At 39.0% G+C, this 17,210-nt stretch overlaps 1 protein-coding gene across 3 annotated transcripts in view; it reads right to left on the reverse strand.

Moving 5' to 3' along the window:
- Positions 1 to 470: 470 nt before the first annotated feature.
- The window catches only part of LOC140573821 (uncharacterized), a 31,337-nt gene continuing 14,597 nt past the window's right edge, over positions 471 to 17,210 (reverse strand). For 2 of the 3 annotated variants that reach the window (XM_072693399.1, XM_072693398.1), the window contains exons 9-18: positions 16,546 to 16,596; positions 16,354 to 16,410; positions 14,747 to 14,797; positions 14,555 to 14,611; positions 10,986 to 11,033; positions 10,803 to 10,903; positions 7,315 to 7,380; positions 6,561 to 6,626; positions 4,491 to 4,527; positions 471 to 3,542 (exon numbers count right to left, since the gene is read on the reverse strand). In XM_072693399.1, coding sequence (XP_072549500.1) covers positions 3,511 to 3,542; positions 4,491 to 4,527; positions 6,561 to 6,626; positions 7,315 to 7,380; positions 10,803 to 10,903; positions 10,986 to 11,033; positions 14,555 to 14,611; positions 14,747 to 14,797; positions 16,354 to 16,410; positions 16,546 to 16,596 — 566 coding nt within the window. In that variant the 3' untranslated portion in view covers positions 471 to 3,510. The remainder of the gene's footprint in view (positions 3,543 to 4,490; positions 4,528 to 6,560; positions 6,627 to 7,314; positions 7,381 to 10,802; positions 10,904 to 10,985; positions 11,034 to 14,554; positions 14,612 to 14,746; positions 14,798 to 16,353; positions 16,411 to 16,545; positions 16,597 to 17,210) is intronic. The other variant, XM_072693400.1, reaches the window with a different exon arrangement.

Raw genomic sequence — 17,210 nt, forward strand, 5'->3', positions numbered from 1 at the left:
CAGACGTCTGAAGAGTGTAAAGATTGTCAAAGCAAACATGCTGCTACATCAGATTGCTTATGAACACACTTCCTGATGCCTGAGACACTGTTTTATCGTAGTTTTATGTTTAGAACATGAATATCTGATTTTTAAAAAATTAAAAAATTATAATCCAAGGCTCATGCATTACAAGGCAAAATAGTAGCCTCTCTCAAAAAAGAGTAATTCAGGATTTGTCTATTTTAGCATTATCATTACATCATTACAACTCAGAAGACGCATATTCAGGGTCGCTGGTGGGTTTGGTTAGTGCATAAAATGGATGTATTTTTCATCTCAACCACTGAATTATACAAACATTTGGTGAAAATTGGTGTAATTCCTCTAATTAACTGCCTCAGACCTAAACTACTGCATGCTAAAGTTTTAGAAAATACAGAAGAGTACTGTTCACTCATCTCACAAATACAAAAATAAAGACACAAAAGTGAAACATAAATGTTTATATAGAAATATAAAAATGTAACATATAAAAATGTACAGAAAATAAAAAATAAAATAAAACACTCACACTCAGCAGTGCGTAGCAGTGCATTTAGCCTTATCTGGACGTATGTACTACAAGAAATACCTTAATAATAGAAGTGAATTAAACTCTCCCGGTTTAGAAAGGTTTGAACAGAAAACCTCTTAACATTCATGTAAAAATAACTTCCATCCCTCTGTTCTTCTGACTGTGTTCTAACTGTGGTCTTTTAACTGTGTTTTTCTGTGTTCTGTGTTTTTTTAACTGTTCTCCCAATTGTGTTCTTTTAACTGTGTTGTAACCTTTTGTTGTAACATTTTTAATTGTTCTCCCAACACTGTTCTTTCAACTGTGGTTGTAACTGTGTTTTTTTGTTTAACTATGTTGTAACTGTGATCTGTGTTCTTCTAACTGTGTTCTGTGTTCTTTTAAATGTGTCCTTCTAACTATGTTCTTCTAACTGTGTTTTGTGTTCATTTAACTGTGTTCTGTGTTATAACTGTGTTCTGTGTTTTTTTAACTATGTTCTTCTAACTGTGTTCTAACTCTGTTCTGTGTTCATTTAACTGTGATCTGTGTTCCTTTAACTGTTCTTCTAACTGTGTTCTGTGTTCTAACTGTTTTTCTAAATAATTTCTGTGTTCGTTTAACTGTGTTCTGACTGTGTTCTGTGTTCTAACTGTGTTCTTCTAACTGTGTTCTGTGTTCTTCTATCTGTGTTCTAACTGTGTTCTTCTGTGTTCCAACTGTGTTTTTCTAACTGTTATGTGTTCTATGTTCCTTTGAGTTCTGTGTTTTTCACTGTTCTTCCAACTGTGTTCTTCTGTGTCCCTCTGTGTTAATCTGACTGTGCTAATCTGTGTTCTTCTGTGTTAATCTGACTGTGCTAATCTAACTGTGTTCTTCTGTGTCCCTCTGTGTTAATCTGACTGTGCTAATCTGTGTTCTTCTGTGTTAATCTGACTGTGCTAATCTAACTGTGTTCTTCTGTGTCCCTCTGTGTTAATCTGACTGTGCTAATCTGTGTTCTTCTGTGTTAATCTGACTGCGTTCTTTTAATTGTGCTCCTCAAACCGTGTTCATCTGTTTTTCTAACTATGTTGTTCTGAGCATTCTCTTCTAACTGCATTCTTTTAAACAACATTACTGACCAACAGCACATTTTGAATGCTGACCATTGACTATATGTCTAAATGAATTTTAAGGTTATATGGAATCAAGGTTTTTCTACATGCAACAACACATTTACAGCTGAGCCAAACAGTCCAACTATTTTATAGCAGTCTAAGACTTCTGCAAAGTACTGTTTACCAAACCTACTGTTCCCATCATTTGCAAACAGCAGCAGTTCTGTACACTGTAAACACTTCATCATGAATGGACCAATAGATGAGTTAAAATTAGTTAAAATGAGTTAAATATACACAGATCAGCCATAACATTAAAACCACTGACCAGTTATTTTAACACCATCGATGATCTGGCTGATGGCACCTGTCAACAAGTGGGATCTACATATTAGGCAGCGAGTGAACAGTCAGTTCTTGAAGGTGATGGAGGTGTTGAAGCAGGAAAAATGAGCAAGTGTGAGAATCTGAGACACTTTGACAAGAACCGAACTGTGACGTTCTAGACAACTGGATCAACACATTTCCAAAACTTCAGATAGGTCGTGTGGGACGTTCCCAGTATGCAGTGGTCAGCACCTATCAAGAGAGAGTGCTTTAAGAAAGGACAAGGGTTGAACCGATGGCAGGGTCATGGGTGGCCCAAGGCTCATTGATGCGGTCCATGGAAGCTCCACCTCACATCTTACAGGACTTAAACAATCAACTGCTAACATCTGAAGGTGTCCAGACCCAACAGGACACCTTCAGAGGTCTTGTGGAGTCCATGCCTTGATGGGCCAGAGCTGTTTTGGTACCTAGGCAGGTAGTTTTAATGTTATGACTGCTTTTCTCTTCTTTAAAAAAAAATACCATTTAACAATTATTATTTTGTAACAATGACAACATATTATGCTTCCAATATTAGAAAAAAATCTTGTTAGACAGTAAAATTCAGTTTTCTGTACTAGAATTGGATTATTAGACAAAACTGAACAGTGTAACTGGGTCACATTTATTTAGGGGGTCTCATATTGGGCCTTCAAATGTAATAAGAGAACTCATTCTGCTGTCTTACTGGCTGTCGAATGCTGAAGAGTAAGCGTCTATCACGTGAAAGGACGTATACTGTTATATGGTGTGTGTATATATTCCAACATATAAATAAAATATACTGTGATACATTTCCAATAAATTACCTTAACTATGTTAGCTTGAACTCCAGATCCCACACATTGTTATCCCACATCTACACACACAACCACCCCACACACCTCCCTCATCAGAACTGTAGCTTCCACAACAGAAAAGTAGCTGCAGATGTTCCGAGGTAAAATCACTCCCATTACTTGAAGGATCTCACACTGAAGCCAAACCTCTTCCACATGCGTCACAGATGTCTGCATCAGCTCCAACTATAGCAAAAGTGAAAGTCCTCACGTTACAGTCCAATCATGACGCAGTTAAAAATCCCCCTGCTTCTCCGTCTCAAGGCCGGAGATCAGTCTTAGACTGTAGATCAGACTGTAGCCTGTAGATCAGTCTGTTCTAGGCTATAAATATATAGGCAGCAATGTGGAGAAGCCATAGATGCCTTCAGAGTCCTGTTTATGGAGTAACCTGAATGTTTCTCCATCCTCTTCTTTCATATAGATATAGCGTACATAGACGTTAGAAGCTGTATACATGGGCACGGGGGCTCCTTTATGCTCCACTGGTCAGGTTTCAGAGAGACAAGGAGTGTTCGGGTTCCACCTCATCCACAGTGTCTCGATAGGAGGAAATTATAAACAACGAACATCTCACACACAAAGGAGAAGGCTCTTCTGAAGTCCATATCCCATTATATGCGAACATGGGAGTTTTTAAGGGAGTAATCCGATCCTCTGATGAATGTTACAGATGATCCAATGGCATGGTCCGCTGAGCTGAAACATGAGAAGCAGGGAAAACTGGTCAGTTTGTAGGAGTGAGACTCATATAGAACATATAGAAGCCCATTCCTGCCAAGTAGAGGACCAAAAAAGTGCCTATATATACACCCATCAGCCAGAACATTAGTACCACTGACATGTGAAGTGAAAAACACTGATTATCTTCATCTACGGCGGCTCCTCAAGGGGTGGGATATAGTAGGCAGTGAGTGAACAGTCAGTTCTTGAAGGTGATGTATTGCAAATGGAAATGTGACGCATAGCCAGACAACACACACAGCCTTCTGGGGCTGCTTTGCTTCCTCTGGTACTGGAAACCTGCAGGGTGTGGAGGGCAAGAAGGATTCAGTTAAGTATCATATGACTTGAACCCCATAGTAAATCTTAAGTGGGATTCAAAGAAGGCAGCTGCAGCAGCAAACCCAAGCAGGACGGGCTAAGATTACTCAGGAACACTGCCAGAAGCTGGCGTCTGGCTGTGCATCACATTTGCAGAAGGGCAGAACAGCAGTAGGCTGCTTTACTAATTACTAAGGACACCTGTGATGACTGCATGTCGGCATGGTGTGCTGGATTTGTGCTGGATTAGAAAGCCATTTAAACTGCTCTCGTTTGATTGGTTAATGGCAGACAGCTGAAAGTCCGTACATTTAGCTAATAATCCTAATTTGCAAGGGGAGTCAATTATTATATCGTGATGTTATTAACTTTCTGTCACTTTATGAATCTGGCCCAGTGTCTCATTATATTTACTTATTTGTTCATTTTCCAGAAAGTTGCCTTTGTACCTAAAATTAATTTTTAATAAAAAAAAGAACTGTGAAAAATGCTGGCAGAAATAATAAAGAAAATTATAGAGTTTTTGGTCCTCTGCTTTTCAGGAATGGTCTTCCATGTGAGCAACAAACCACAGGTAAAAGAGGAATCACCAAAGAAAGTCACCTTGAGACTTCAGGCTCCCGTTGTCTTTACTCTGGCTCTAGGAGAAGGGGAAAACAGCCCCATTATAAGAAACAGTGCATTCAGTATGACGTAAGCAGTGCACTGCAGCTCAACTTAATGACACATTCAATAGGATATGTTTTATATGCAGTACCAAAAGTTTGGACACACCTGATTAACTGTGCTGATCGTCATTGTATAATCGTTTTCATCTTGTTTGGCTTGATGCCACATTTACCTTTTTTTCTTAATTCAGTTTTATTTTATTGTTGTTTTTATTCCTGTTTTGAGGTTTTTTTATTATCCGGTGTTGATCAGAGGAGGACGGGTTCCCCTTTTGAATTTTGGTTCCTCTCAAGGTTTCTTCCTGCCACTGTTGCCACTAGCTTGCTCAAAAGAGGCTCGGACCCAGATCTCTGTAAAGCTGCTTTATAAAATGTGTTGTAAAAAGAGCTATAAAAATAAAATTGAATTGAATTGAATTGATCCAAATGCTGTATGCTTGAATTGCTTTAACCAGCATTGTTCTATATTAATAATCACAGTTAATGCTTTATTATATTCACATCATTTATAAACATGTACATATTTATTCTTTCTCTTTTTGTTTTACATTTTATTTTATGTTATAGTGTTTGTGTTATAGAGTGTTTGTGTTATAGAGTGTTTGTTATAGAGTGTTTATTTTATAGTGTTTATGTTATAGAGTGTTTATTTTATAAAGTGTTTATTTTATAGAGTGTTTATTTTGTAGTGTTTATTTTGTAGAGTGTTTGTTATAGTGTTTATGTTATAGAGTGTTTGTTATAGAGTGTTTATGTTATAGAGTGTTTATGTTATAGAGTGTTTATGTTATAGTGTTTATGTTATAGAGTGTTTATGTTATAGAGTGTTTATTTTATAAAGTGTTTATGTTATAGAGTGTTTATGTTATAGAGTGTTTGTTATAGAGTGTTTATGTTATAGAGTGTTTATTTTAGAGTGTTTGTTATAGAGTGTTTATGTTATAGAGTGTTTATGTTATAGAGTGTTTATGTTAGAGTGTTTGTGTTATAGAGTGTTTGTTATAGAGTGTTTGTTATAGTGTTTATGTTATAGAGTGTTTGTTATAGAGTGTTTATGTTATAGAGTGTTTGTTATAGAGTGTTTATTTTATAGAGTGTTTGTTATAGAGTGTTTATTTTATAGAGTGTTTATGTTATAGAGTGTTTGTTATAGTGTTTATGTTATAGAGTGTTTATTTTATAAAGTGTTTATGTTATAGAGTGTTTATGTTATAGAGTGTTTATTTTATAAAGTGTTTATGTTATAGAGTGTTTATTCTTACACAAACCGTTGCAACTATGACAACTGCATTTTCCCTCCTGGGATTAATAAAGTATCTCTGATTCTGATTCTGATTTAAAAAATTAACATAACATGGCTATTAAGGCTGTTAAGGCTACTGAGTAAATGCATGTGTATTAATGCTCATTAACATACTGAGGCTGCATGGTTTGAGAGGTATTTCCACCTTCACACACACACTGCCAACTTAGGCCGACTTAAACCTCCCCAGCCATGACTACGCTGGAAGATCCCTGTGTGTACCTCAGCACACATTGAACCAGGCATGTCCAAACCTTTGACTGGTACTGTACACCAATATGTTAAACTTAACAAACAGACATTGTGTCTAAAATGTGCCGGGAAATGCCAGTACCTCCAAGTTTGTTTACTCAATTACACAGTTTTATTTATTAAGCTTAGGTTTAATGACTAAAACATCACTTTGCCAGGGGTATCCAAACTTTTGCATAAGATCATATATAAATATGTATAATAATTAAATACTTACATTCGGATACATCTTGCACTACATTAAAAACTTGTCACATTATAATGTGTATCAATAAGGATGCACACAGCTACACAGTAAACTGCACTGTGATTGTGCACTGTGCACTGTGGCTCGATGACACATTACAGCTCTCTGAGACATCACTGTTGCAGAATTTCTGAAAGTGTTTTTATAAAAATGCTATTTTCTGAGATGTAAGACACAGAAGGTACTGGTTCCAGAAGAGCTACCTGGTCTCTGGTCTGCAGGTGGATGAGCTCTGTGTTCTGATACTGCAGACAATTTTCAGGGCAGCCCTGTAAAAGCAAACAGCAAAACATTTAGCCCAGAAACACTCATAAGGTACCTCAAATAGTTCGTTGGATAACTGGGGTTCCAATTAGCTTCACTCGAACTCCAACAGATGACAAAAACAGCCCCAGTACAAGAGTAAACAGCACACTGCAATTCAAATTCAGTTTGATTAGATCGGATTAAATCTAATTACAGATTAGAATACATCATTTTCTATTAATTACAGCTTCATTAGACAGCTTTTTTATTTTTATTTGATTACAGATTAGGTTATGTTTTAGATTACAGATGTTTGATTAGATTACACATTTTAACTCTGATTAGATTATTGATTTGATTATATATATTTTATAGATTGCAGTTTGATTAGACTATAGCTTTTATTTATTTTTTGATTAGATGCAATTTAAGATTTCATTTTTATTAGATTACAGATATTTGATTAGAATACAGTTAGATTAGACATATTTTGATTTGATTTGAATATTACAGATTTTCACTTTGATTAGATTACAGAATAGGTTGCAGATTCTTGATTACAATATAGTTAGATTAGACTAAAGATTTTCATTGTGATTAGAAAACAGAACAGAATACAGATTAGTTCACAGATCTTTGATTAGAACGCAGTTATGTTAGATTATATCACAGATTTGTGTATTTTAGTGAACCCTTCACCAGAAGCGCTACCTGGTCTCCATTTCGCAGAAGCACCAGTTCGAAGTTGGGACACTGCTGGTAGGCTTCAGAAGAGTCCTGTTAAAAAAGCAGCACCACATTTAGCTATAAATACTTTGCTCCTCACTGTTTCTATTCCCACGTTCAATGATGCTGAGGTCTGGACTCTGGGGTTGGCTGTCCATTGTTCTGTTAACAACAGCTTCTTTGCTTGACTTATTCTTTCTTGTTTTCTTTTTTCAGCAGGAGCTTCTTGATCAGCGAGAGTCAACTATTGTAAAGACAACAGCTTTGAGTGCTGAAAACGATGAACTCGTACTGAATGGCTGTTTTCACTGGTCCTGTGCGTAAATGTATAGTTTTAATTTGTGACATCTCAGAATAGGACTCCTGATCTGGGAACAGAGCACTGCAGTGGAATTACACAATAGATTAGAATAGAAAACAATAGAATTACATAAGTTACAAATGTACATTGCTGGATTTAGCACTTGCTCTTGACCTTTGTAGCAGCCTTCAGTAGACCTAAGATAATAAGGAGACCCAATAACTACACCATAAGTCCCAATGTTTGTGGACAGCCACCTGAATAAATGCATTTAGCTACTTTAAATTGTACTGCTGATGCATATGTGCAAATGCACACACACACACAGCTTGTCTAGTTCCTGAAGAGCTTCCAACAGAATAGGCCCCTCAGGACCAGAAAAACATGACCCTTTTGGCACCATGTCTAATGCTGTGGAGCTGTGAAACAGTGGGACTGTGTTCTTTGGAATGATGGTGCTCCATTCAGTACTATTTGGATGAGGTGGGGAGTTTGGTGAGGTGGGTAAGGCCATCCAACATCCTGACCTCACTAAAGTTCTGGTCACTGAAAGCAAAATGAGCTCTTATTTAATGCGAATCAAGAAAGCAAAGCATCTTTACTGACAAAGCAAAGGTGACTCATTAGATTGCACTAAACAAGAAAGAAGAACTGGTGCACTTAGAAGTCAACTTCAGAGAAACGTGCTCCTTCTGAAGCCACCAACATCCTCCGGGTTCAATCTACTTTCACAGAAGATTTCACCACAGGACACAAATCTCACGTCAGCAGGCCACAGTACAAGCCGGAGCAAAACAGAACTGGGTCAGTAACAGCTTTCACGAGATAACAAGGAACCTAAACAACCTCAAAAACAACAGGATGCTTAAACTGAAGGCAAGAATAGAAGAATCTGGTGATTTAAGCCAATCTACAATTTCAATGGAGCATCTGAAATCATGGCTGGGCGATATAGTAAAAATACTACATCACAATATTTATCACGCCTTTCTTCGTGATACACAATACATGTAACCACAGATTCTTATACTTTTATTTATTTTATTCAACATCTGCTGCTCTTCATCTAATTAACCCAGTCTAATTACACTGTTAGTGATGAAAGCTGCAGCTGATCAGTGTTTATTATTATCAGCTTATTATCATCATGATAACAAAATGTATCACAATATGATAAAATATCGTCATATTGCCCAGCTCTACTGCAGATATGATTCTAATATAAGGCAACGGTACTTTAGAGGGTTCTGTTTAGGGAAGCACTGAAATTTCAATCGCCAAAACATTTAGAAAACCTTTAGTTTTTGCTGTTTTTAAGCAGTTTATAGCATTAGCCTTAACCACAGTGGACACCTTACACTTTAAATAGACTTTAAATAACCCCTTTTACTGTGGCCTAGAACTGCACAAAAATGCTTGTATTACTGGAACATACTGGTACATATGTTACGTAACATATCGGATCCTGTCCGAACACCCTCCATACACGACCAACCGTGAGGTGGATGAGCTACAGCAGCAAAAAACAAATATTGGGCCTTTCAGCCAAGAACTGAACGCTGAGGCTGCAGTTTTGGTGGTGTAATGGTGTGGGGAATGTTTTCTTGGCACGTTTTGGCAAACCCAATCATTAATACCAATCAACAATAGCATTACATTATATTATATTACAAATCATTTTTACATATATTTTTATATATTTATGTATATTTTATTTATTTAAGTACTGCTGTCTGGGTAAAACTGGGTCCTTGGGTACCACAATTTCGTTCCACCCCATGTACCACATGTGATGCGAATGACAATAAAGTCTCCTTGAATCCTTGAATCCTTGAATCCTTTTCTTTTTTTTTTTTTACTTTTTTTTACTGGGAGAATGGCTGACCAGGGCCTAAAAGCTAACACTAAAGCTAGCATCAACAGAAAACCAAGGTGCAGAAAGTAAATATTTTCTCCAGGATTTTGTTCCAACTGCTCTTCTGCAGTAACCAACGCTAAGTGGACCCTAGAAGGGAGAATGGCTGACTGGAGGCTACAAGATAAGACTAGGCTGCACCTGAGAAAGGAGCATGGCTGAGTAGAGGCTATAAGCTGAAGCTAGGCTCCATCTGAAAAGGGAGAATGGCTAACCAGGGCCTAAAAGCTAACACTAAAGCTAGCAGCAACAGAAAACCTAGGTCCAGAAAGTAAAAATCCGCTCCAGGATTTTGTTCCAATTGCTAACGCTAAGTGGACCCTAGAAAATAGAATGGTTGACTGGAGGCTACAAGATAAGACTAGGCTGCACCTAAAAAAGGAGCATGGCTGAGTAGAGGCTACAAGCTAAAGCTAGGCTTCATCTGAAAAGGGAGAATAGCTAACCAGGGGCTACAAGCTAAGGCTAGGCTGCACCTGAGAAGGTGGAATAAGGAGGGAGGGAGCCGAAACACTAGAGACACAAGAGAGAATGGCTGACCAGGACCTAAACGCTAACACAAAAGTTGATGGGAGCCTAAACACTAACACTAGGGGCAACAGAGAATGGAGAATAGATGACTGGGGCCTAAAAGCTAGCTAACACTAGCAGCAGAGACAGGAGAATAGCTGAGTAGAGGCTACAAGCTGAAGCTAGGCTTCATCTGAAAAGGGAGAATGTTCGATTGGAGTCTAAAAGCTAACACTCGGTGCGAAAGAGAAGGGAGAATGGCTGACCAGGGCCTAAAAGCTAACAAGAAAGCTAGCTGCAACAGAAATCCACCCCAGGATTTTGTTCCAGCTGCCTGGGAAGCTCTGCTGCAGCTTAATTCAGATTGTTACTTTCTGGACCTGCATTTTTTGTCTCTACCATTGTGATACTTGCAAATTCACTACAATTCCCACAATACCATGCAAATCCAATCTTCAATTATGTTCCGCAATCTTCATCAACCTTCACCTATTGCCTACAGCGTACCGCGGACCCTCCAGATGATGTCCATACCATGGCGGTTTGGTACAAATACACATGTCGTTACACCCCTATAACCCTATAAGTCCCAGTCAGCCTTTTCAGGAATGCTCTCAGTGATGTGTTGGATGGAAGTCAATAATAGTTCGTATGAGTAATTAACACTCCTCAGGGTGTGTATTCACATACATAACATTCCACAAAAACACACACATCACATACAAACGCATAAAACATCAAGCTCACCATTGGATATCTCTGAAGCCTGTTCCTCTGTCGGCACACAGCGATGATCAGGACAACATTGACCATAACAGACACAGTCAGCAATAATAAAAACGTCTGATCTGTAAATAAAAGGACATTGTGTTAGTCAGGAAAAAGGAGAAGCTGAGAAGATAATAATGAGTGATGAGGTCCCACACTTACTTTGCGTTATCAGGATGTCAGCTGTCTGTGCTCCCGTTAAAGTATCATCTAAAATGAAAAAAAAAAAAAAACACAATCAAATAAACGTGTTTTTTATCTTTTTACACACAAAATTTGTGGTGTTGTAAAAAAGCAATTTTTTGACTGAATATGATGAAAATGTCTGCATGTAGCCTAAAAGCTAAAGCTATGTGGCAACAGATAAGGAAGAATGGTTGACCGGGGGCTAAAAGCTAACGTTAGGGTCAAAAGAATGGATAGTGGGAGCCTAAAACTAACGTTAGCAGGAACAGAGAAGGGAAAGTGGCAGGTTGTATCCTAAAAGCTAACGCTAGGGACAACAGAAAAGGAAAAATGGTTGACCAGGGCCTGAAAGCTAGCTAATACTAACAGCAGACTAAGCTTTATCATTCTGACTCAAAATGGCTTGATGGAGCTTTATTACTCTAACTCATCCCAAAATTGTCTGATGAATATTTGTTACTCCAACTCATCCCAAAATGGCTTGATGGAGCTTTATCACATCAACTCATCCCAAAATGGCTTGATGGAGCTTTATCACATCAACTCATCTCAAAATGGCTTGATGGAGCTTTATCACATCAACTCATCTCAAAATGGCTTGATGGAGCTTTATCATTTCAACTCATCTCAAAATGGCTTGATGGAGCTTTATTACTCTAACTCATCCCAAAATTGTCTGATGAATATTTGTTACTCCAACTCATCCCAAAATGGCTTGATGGAGCTTTATCACATCAACTCATCTCAAAATGGCTTGATGGAGCTTTATCATTTCAACTCATCTCAAAATGGCTTGATGGAGCTTTATTACTCTAACTCATCCCAAAATTGTCTGATGAATATTTGTTACTCCAACTCATCCCAAAATGGCTTGATGGAGCTTTATCACATCAACTCATCTCAAAATGGCTTGATGGAGCTTTATTACTCTAACTCATCCCAAAATTGTCTGATGAATATTTGTTACTCCAACTCATCCCAAAATGGCTTGATGGAGCTTTATCACATCAACTCATCCCAAAATGGCTTGATGTAGCTTTATCATTTCAACTCATCCTAAAATGGCTTGATGGAGCTTTATCATTTCAACTCATCCTAAAATGGCTTGATGGAGCTTTATCATTTCAACTCATCCCAAAATGGCTTGATGTAGCTTTATCATTTCAACTCATCCCAAAATGGCTTGATGTAGCTTTATCATTTCAACTCATCCCAAAATGGCTTGATGCAGCTTTATCATTTCAACTCATCTCAAAGAGGCTTTATGGGGCTTTATCATTTCAACTCACCCCAAACTCGCTTGATGGAACTTAATCATTCCAGATAATCCCAAAAAAGGTTTGATTATAGCTTCATTATATTATAGCTTCAGAACTCATTCCTAAATGGTCTGATGGAGCTTTATCACTCCAACTCATCCCAGAATGACTTGATGGAGCTTTATCACTCTGACTCATCCCAAAATGGTTTGCTAGAGCTTTACTAATTCAACTCATCCCAAAAGGGTTTCATGGGAGCGCCATTTTTCCCACTCATGCCAATAGGGGGTTTAACAGAGTTTTAAACACAATCCCATTGACTCCTCTAGTCTAGTTTACTGGCACTGTTTCGCCGGTATCTGCATGTCTGACTGTTATCTGGTCATTCAGCGAAGAGTGATATGAGACAAGAACGGTTGTCTAAGGACATTTATTGACTGATAGTTCAATACTATCAGGCCATGTCCCTGATCTGGTCACAAAGACAAACAACACACTCTTAATCTAGTCTCAGACCTATTGCCCTGTTAGAATGATGAACTGCAGTGGCTATGTCCTCAGCCCGAAGCCGTAAACGTGGTTTATCCATGACTGTGAAAGAGGCCATGATCTGTAGAGAGCAACCACACTCTCAATGTCAAGAAGACAAGAAATAATTGTTGAAATAATGACGGGCAGTGGGAGGCATAACCACAGAGGAATGTAAGAGGAGCTTTGGAGTAAATAAAAATTACTGATTTCCCAATTGACTCCCACCTTGTTAAAAAGCCTCTAAACGTCCCACACATCTTCAGAAGGGCAAGAAAATAAGAATAAAAGAAATGAGTCCATTATGGTTCACTATTTACACGTCACTCCTACCCACTGAAGACATTTACAAAAGACATCTGGGGAAAATAAAATGCCAGCAAATCGGCGAAACCTAGATTGGCAGTCACTGTCATCAGATAATAGCCAACAGATGTTTACACTCTGACAACTGAAGTGTTGTCTCCCACATACACTGATCAAGTGCATTCAGGGTCATCTTAAATACATGTGACGCAGCTCTAGAACCTGTTTTATAAAACCAGACAGATCCTCTGGAAGCTGCTGAGACACAACAATGTGCCAGAGAAGATCACAAATATCATCGGTATCTCCTATGTTGAGGATAACTGTCAGACGCCTCAGAAATAAGGACAGAGGCGAGGCAAGGATGCTTATTGTCGCCTTTCCTATTTGTGCTTTTAATAGACTGGGTCAAGACATCCCCAGCCCAGAAGAAAAATGTCATCCAATGGGCACTCATGACCTCGGCTTCTCTCCCCAACCAGCAACAAATAGGAAAGGGCAGCATTGTTGCAGGAAACCTCAGCATGCCTGGTCCTTAACTTTCATAGAAGAAGAGCAAGATTCTCAAGGTCAGGATAGGCATGGCCACACACATCTGCCTTGAGGGCAAGGAACTAAAAGAGGTAGACAGCTTCCTTGGGAAGAGTACTAGGGGCACTGATGCTGATATTAGAACTGGAATCAGCAAGGTGAGGGATGGAGAGCGTCTGGGGATCCACAAACCTGACAATCAACATCAACATCAGGATTTCCAATAGCATCGTGAAGCGAGTTTTACTTTACGGAGCTGAGACCAGGAAAACTGCTGTGTCCACCATGAAAAGAATCCAGGTATTCATGAAAAAATCCTCAAATTAATTGGCCAGACAGAATCAGCAATGAGGAAATGTACCAGCGAGCAAGACAGTAGCTAGGAGAATTCTCCACCATGAGGCAAGCCCTCAACTGGAACCCGCAATGAAGACTGACCTGGAGGCAGATACGTAAAGGACAGGCCACACTTGGCCAGACAGATGGAAGATTTTTTTTTAAATGTGTTGCAGAATGAGAAAGTGAGAGTCCTCGCCTTGCTTATCTTGGCATAGTTCCCGGGGTTAAGTGCATGGAAGTGACAAACCGTGAACCTCAAACACTACTATTCCTCCTTCTGATAAAAAAGCCTAGAGCTGAAAAACAGACCAATTCCAAAACTGTTTTAAGGCTAAATACTTTGTGAGAATTATGGAAGTGACACTAAAAAGGCTCAAAAAATGTATGCTTGGCCAACCACGACCAAGGGAAGCCAGTGTTCTGACGGGTTGTGCAACCCTGTTAAATCGTCCTGGGGTAGCGTGTTTAGTCACTGTATCAGACGGTGAAGATAAGGTAACTGAGATAATAAAAATTGTTGTTTGTGATTGTTCTATTTGATTGGACATGGCACTGCATATAGGTAAGGAGTTTATTGCTTACTGTTAGATGCAGATGGAGCTGTCATGTTCCTGGGTCGTATCAATGAAGATGATGTACCTAAATAACATGAGAAAAACCCTTTGGTATAACTCCAATGCACGTAAAGGCCCAGGCTGCTGCAGACAGCATTTCTATGGACTTGGCCCAGGCCTGATTAATAATACATTAGCAGTGTGGAGGGCAGGCACTTACTCTTCTCGCTTTGGTGGCTGGTAGTAGGAGATGGAGTAGATGTTGATGGGTCTAAGATGTAAAAAACAAATGACAGGTCAAGTCAGTAAGAGGGACAGAATGTGGTTCTTAGGTGAATTTATTATCATACCTGAGATTATATTTGAGGGTATAAGCAAATTCATCATTTACACTTTATATTTATATAAAAACCACACCCATTTTCTAAACCCTTCTGAAAAAAAATAAAGGTGCTCCCAATTCTTTGTTGCCTTAAGAACTAGTTTTGGTTCTTATTTTGGCATAGTTGAACAATGCCAGGGTTATGTGGAAGTCACAAACCGTGAACCTTAAACACTGCTATTCCTCCTTCAAAAAAAAGCCTAGATCTGAAAAACAGACCCTAGAAATCCCAAAACAGTTTCAAGGCTAAATACTACAGGTACTTTGGGATTCCAACAGAGTCAATTCTCAGCAGTAAACAAAGAGGGTAAAGCTCCTTAAGTACTCCCAGTCCCAGGTGAAACACATGAACATGGCAATGAACACTGAATCGACACAAAGGAACATGAATCAACAGAAACAAACAGGAAGTCTTCACGTTAAGCTCCTCCCAGGTGGCAGTGGCCCAATTTGGAGCTTCACCCACGAGACGAGAGACTAGAAAGGCAATCTTCGCCTGGTCAGTGCCGGCTGCTTGATTACTGAGGTAAACCAAGCACTGAAAAAAAGAACCCATCGCAAAGCTCTGGATTGCCAGAAAACATATCCGATTTGCCCACCGGATATGGACTACGAGACATGGAGACAGGGCAGGGAGAACTAGTGGGCTCTAATGAAGCTTGTACCAGCTTTGTGAGCCCTTGAATGTCACCCAATAAATGCCGGTACACGCCAGTAACAAGTGCAGAATCTCTGCATGTCCCAGGGGTTCCAACAGAGTCAATTCCAATAGTGAACAAAATGGGGGTAAAGCTCCTTAAGTACTCCCAGTCCCAGGTGAAACACATGAACATGGCAATGAACACTGAAGTGACACAAAGGAACATGAATCAACAGAAACAAACAGAAAGTCCTTATTTGGGCCTGTGGGCGGAGGCTCGGGAAAGCCCCGGGGGAGGGCGTGATACGGAGTGCCTGACACCGTGAACCTCAAACACTGCTATTTCTCCTTCAGATAAAAAAGCCTAGAGCTGAAAAACAGACCAATTCCAAAACCCCAAAACTGTTTCAAGGCTAAATACTACAGGTATTTTGTGAGAATTATGGAAGTGATGCTAAAAAGGCTCATAAAATTAATGCTTGACCAACCACAACCAAGGGTAGTCCTGCTGCAAGTATCTGTACAGGGAGCCAGTGTTCTGATGGGTTGTGCAACCCTGTTAAAGCGTCCTGGGGTAGCGTGTATTTACAGGTGCAGCTGCCAAAATTAATCAGCAGGCAGGATATTCTAATAAAAGCTATAAGCACCATATCAGAAAATGCACCCAGCAGAAATATAGGCAGGATGTTTAGTCGCTGTATCAGACGGTGAAGATATGGTAACTGAGATAGTAAGAGTTGTTGTTTGTGATTGTTCTATTTGATTGGACATGGCACTGCATATAGGTAAGGAGTTTATTGCTTACTGTTAGATGCAGATGGAGCTGTCATGTTCCTGGGTCGTATCAATGAAGATGATGTACCTAAATAACATGAGAAAAACCCTTTGGTATAACTCCAATCCGTGTAAAGGCCCAGGCTGCTGCAGACAGCACTTCTATGGACTTGGCCCAGGCATAACTAATAATACATTAGCAGTGTGGAGGGAAGGCACTTACTCTTCTCGCTTTGGTGGCTGGTAGTAGGAGATGGAGTAGATGTTGATGGGTCTAAGATGTAAAAAATAAAGGTACAGAATGAGACTCTTAGGTGAATTTATTATCATAACTGAGATTATATTTGAGGGTATAACCGAATTCATCACTTAAACTTTATACCAATCAATATTTTTATATATATAAAAAACTACACCCATTTTCTGAAGTAAAAAAAAATAATGGTGCTTCCAATTCAGTTTCTTTGAGAACTACTTTCGGTTCTACTGTATATAGAACCATGTTTGTAATAGAGATTATTTTAGTATAAAGGACCTTTAATCTGGGAAGACTTTGGTCCTGGAAAGAACCATGTTTGTCACAGAGCTGTAGGAGTATGAAGAACCTTTAAAGAGGTAAAAAAAAAAGGTTCCTGATGACTAGTTTTGGTTCTATAAAGAACCGTGGCTGGTAGTAAGAGGTGGAGTAGATGTTGATGGGTCTAAGATGTAAGATACAGGTCAAGTCAGTAAGTGGGAACAGAATGTGGCTCTTATGTGAAACACTGATGAGTGTAGCATCTGTAGCCTAAGAATCTGAGCCGCTTTGTACAAGGCCAAATGGCACAGCTGCTGAAGATAGCTACTGCCAAATGTTCAAATAAGAGGCCCTGAAGAGGAATGTATTAT

This window comes from Salminus brasiliensis, chromosome 12 (assembly GCF_030463535.1).
Source record: "Salminus brasiliensis chromosome 12, fSalBra1.hap2, whole genome shotgun sequence".
In the NCBI taxonomy this organism is placed as follows: domain Eukaryota; kingdom Metazoa; phylum Chordata; class Actinopteri; order Characiformes; family Bryconidae; genus Salminus; species Salminus brasiliensis.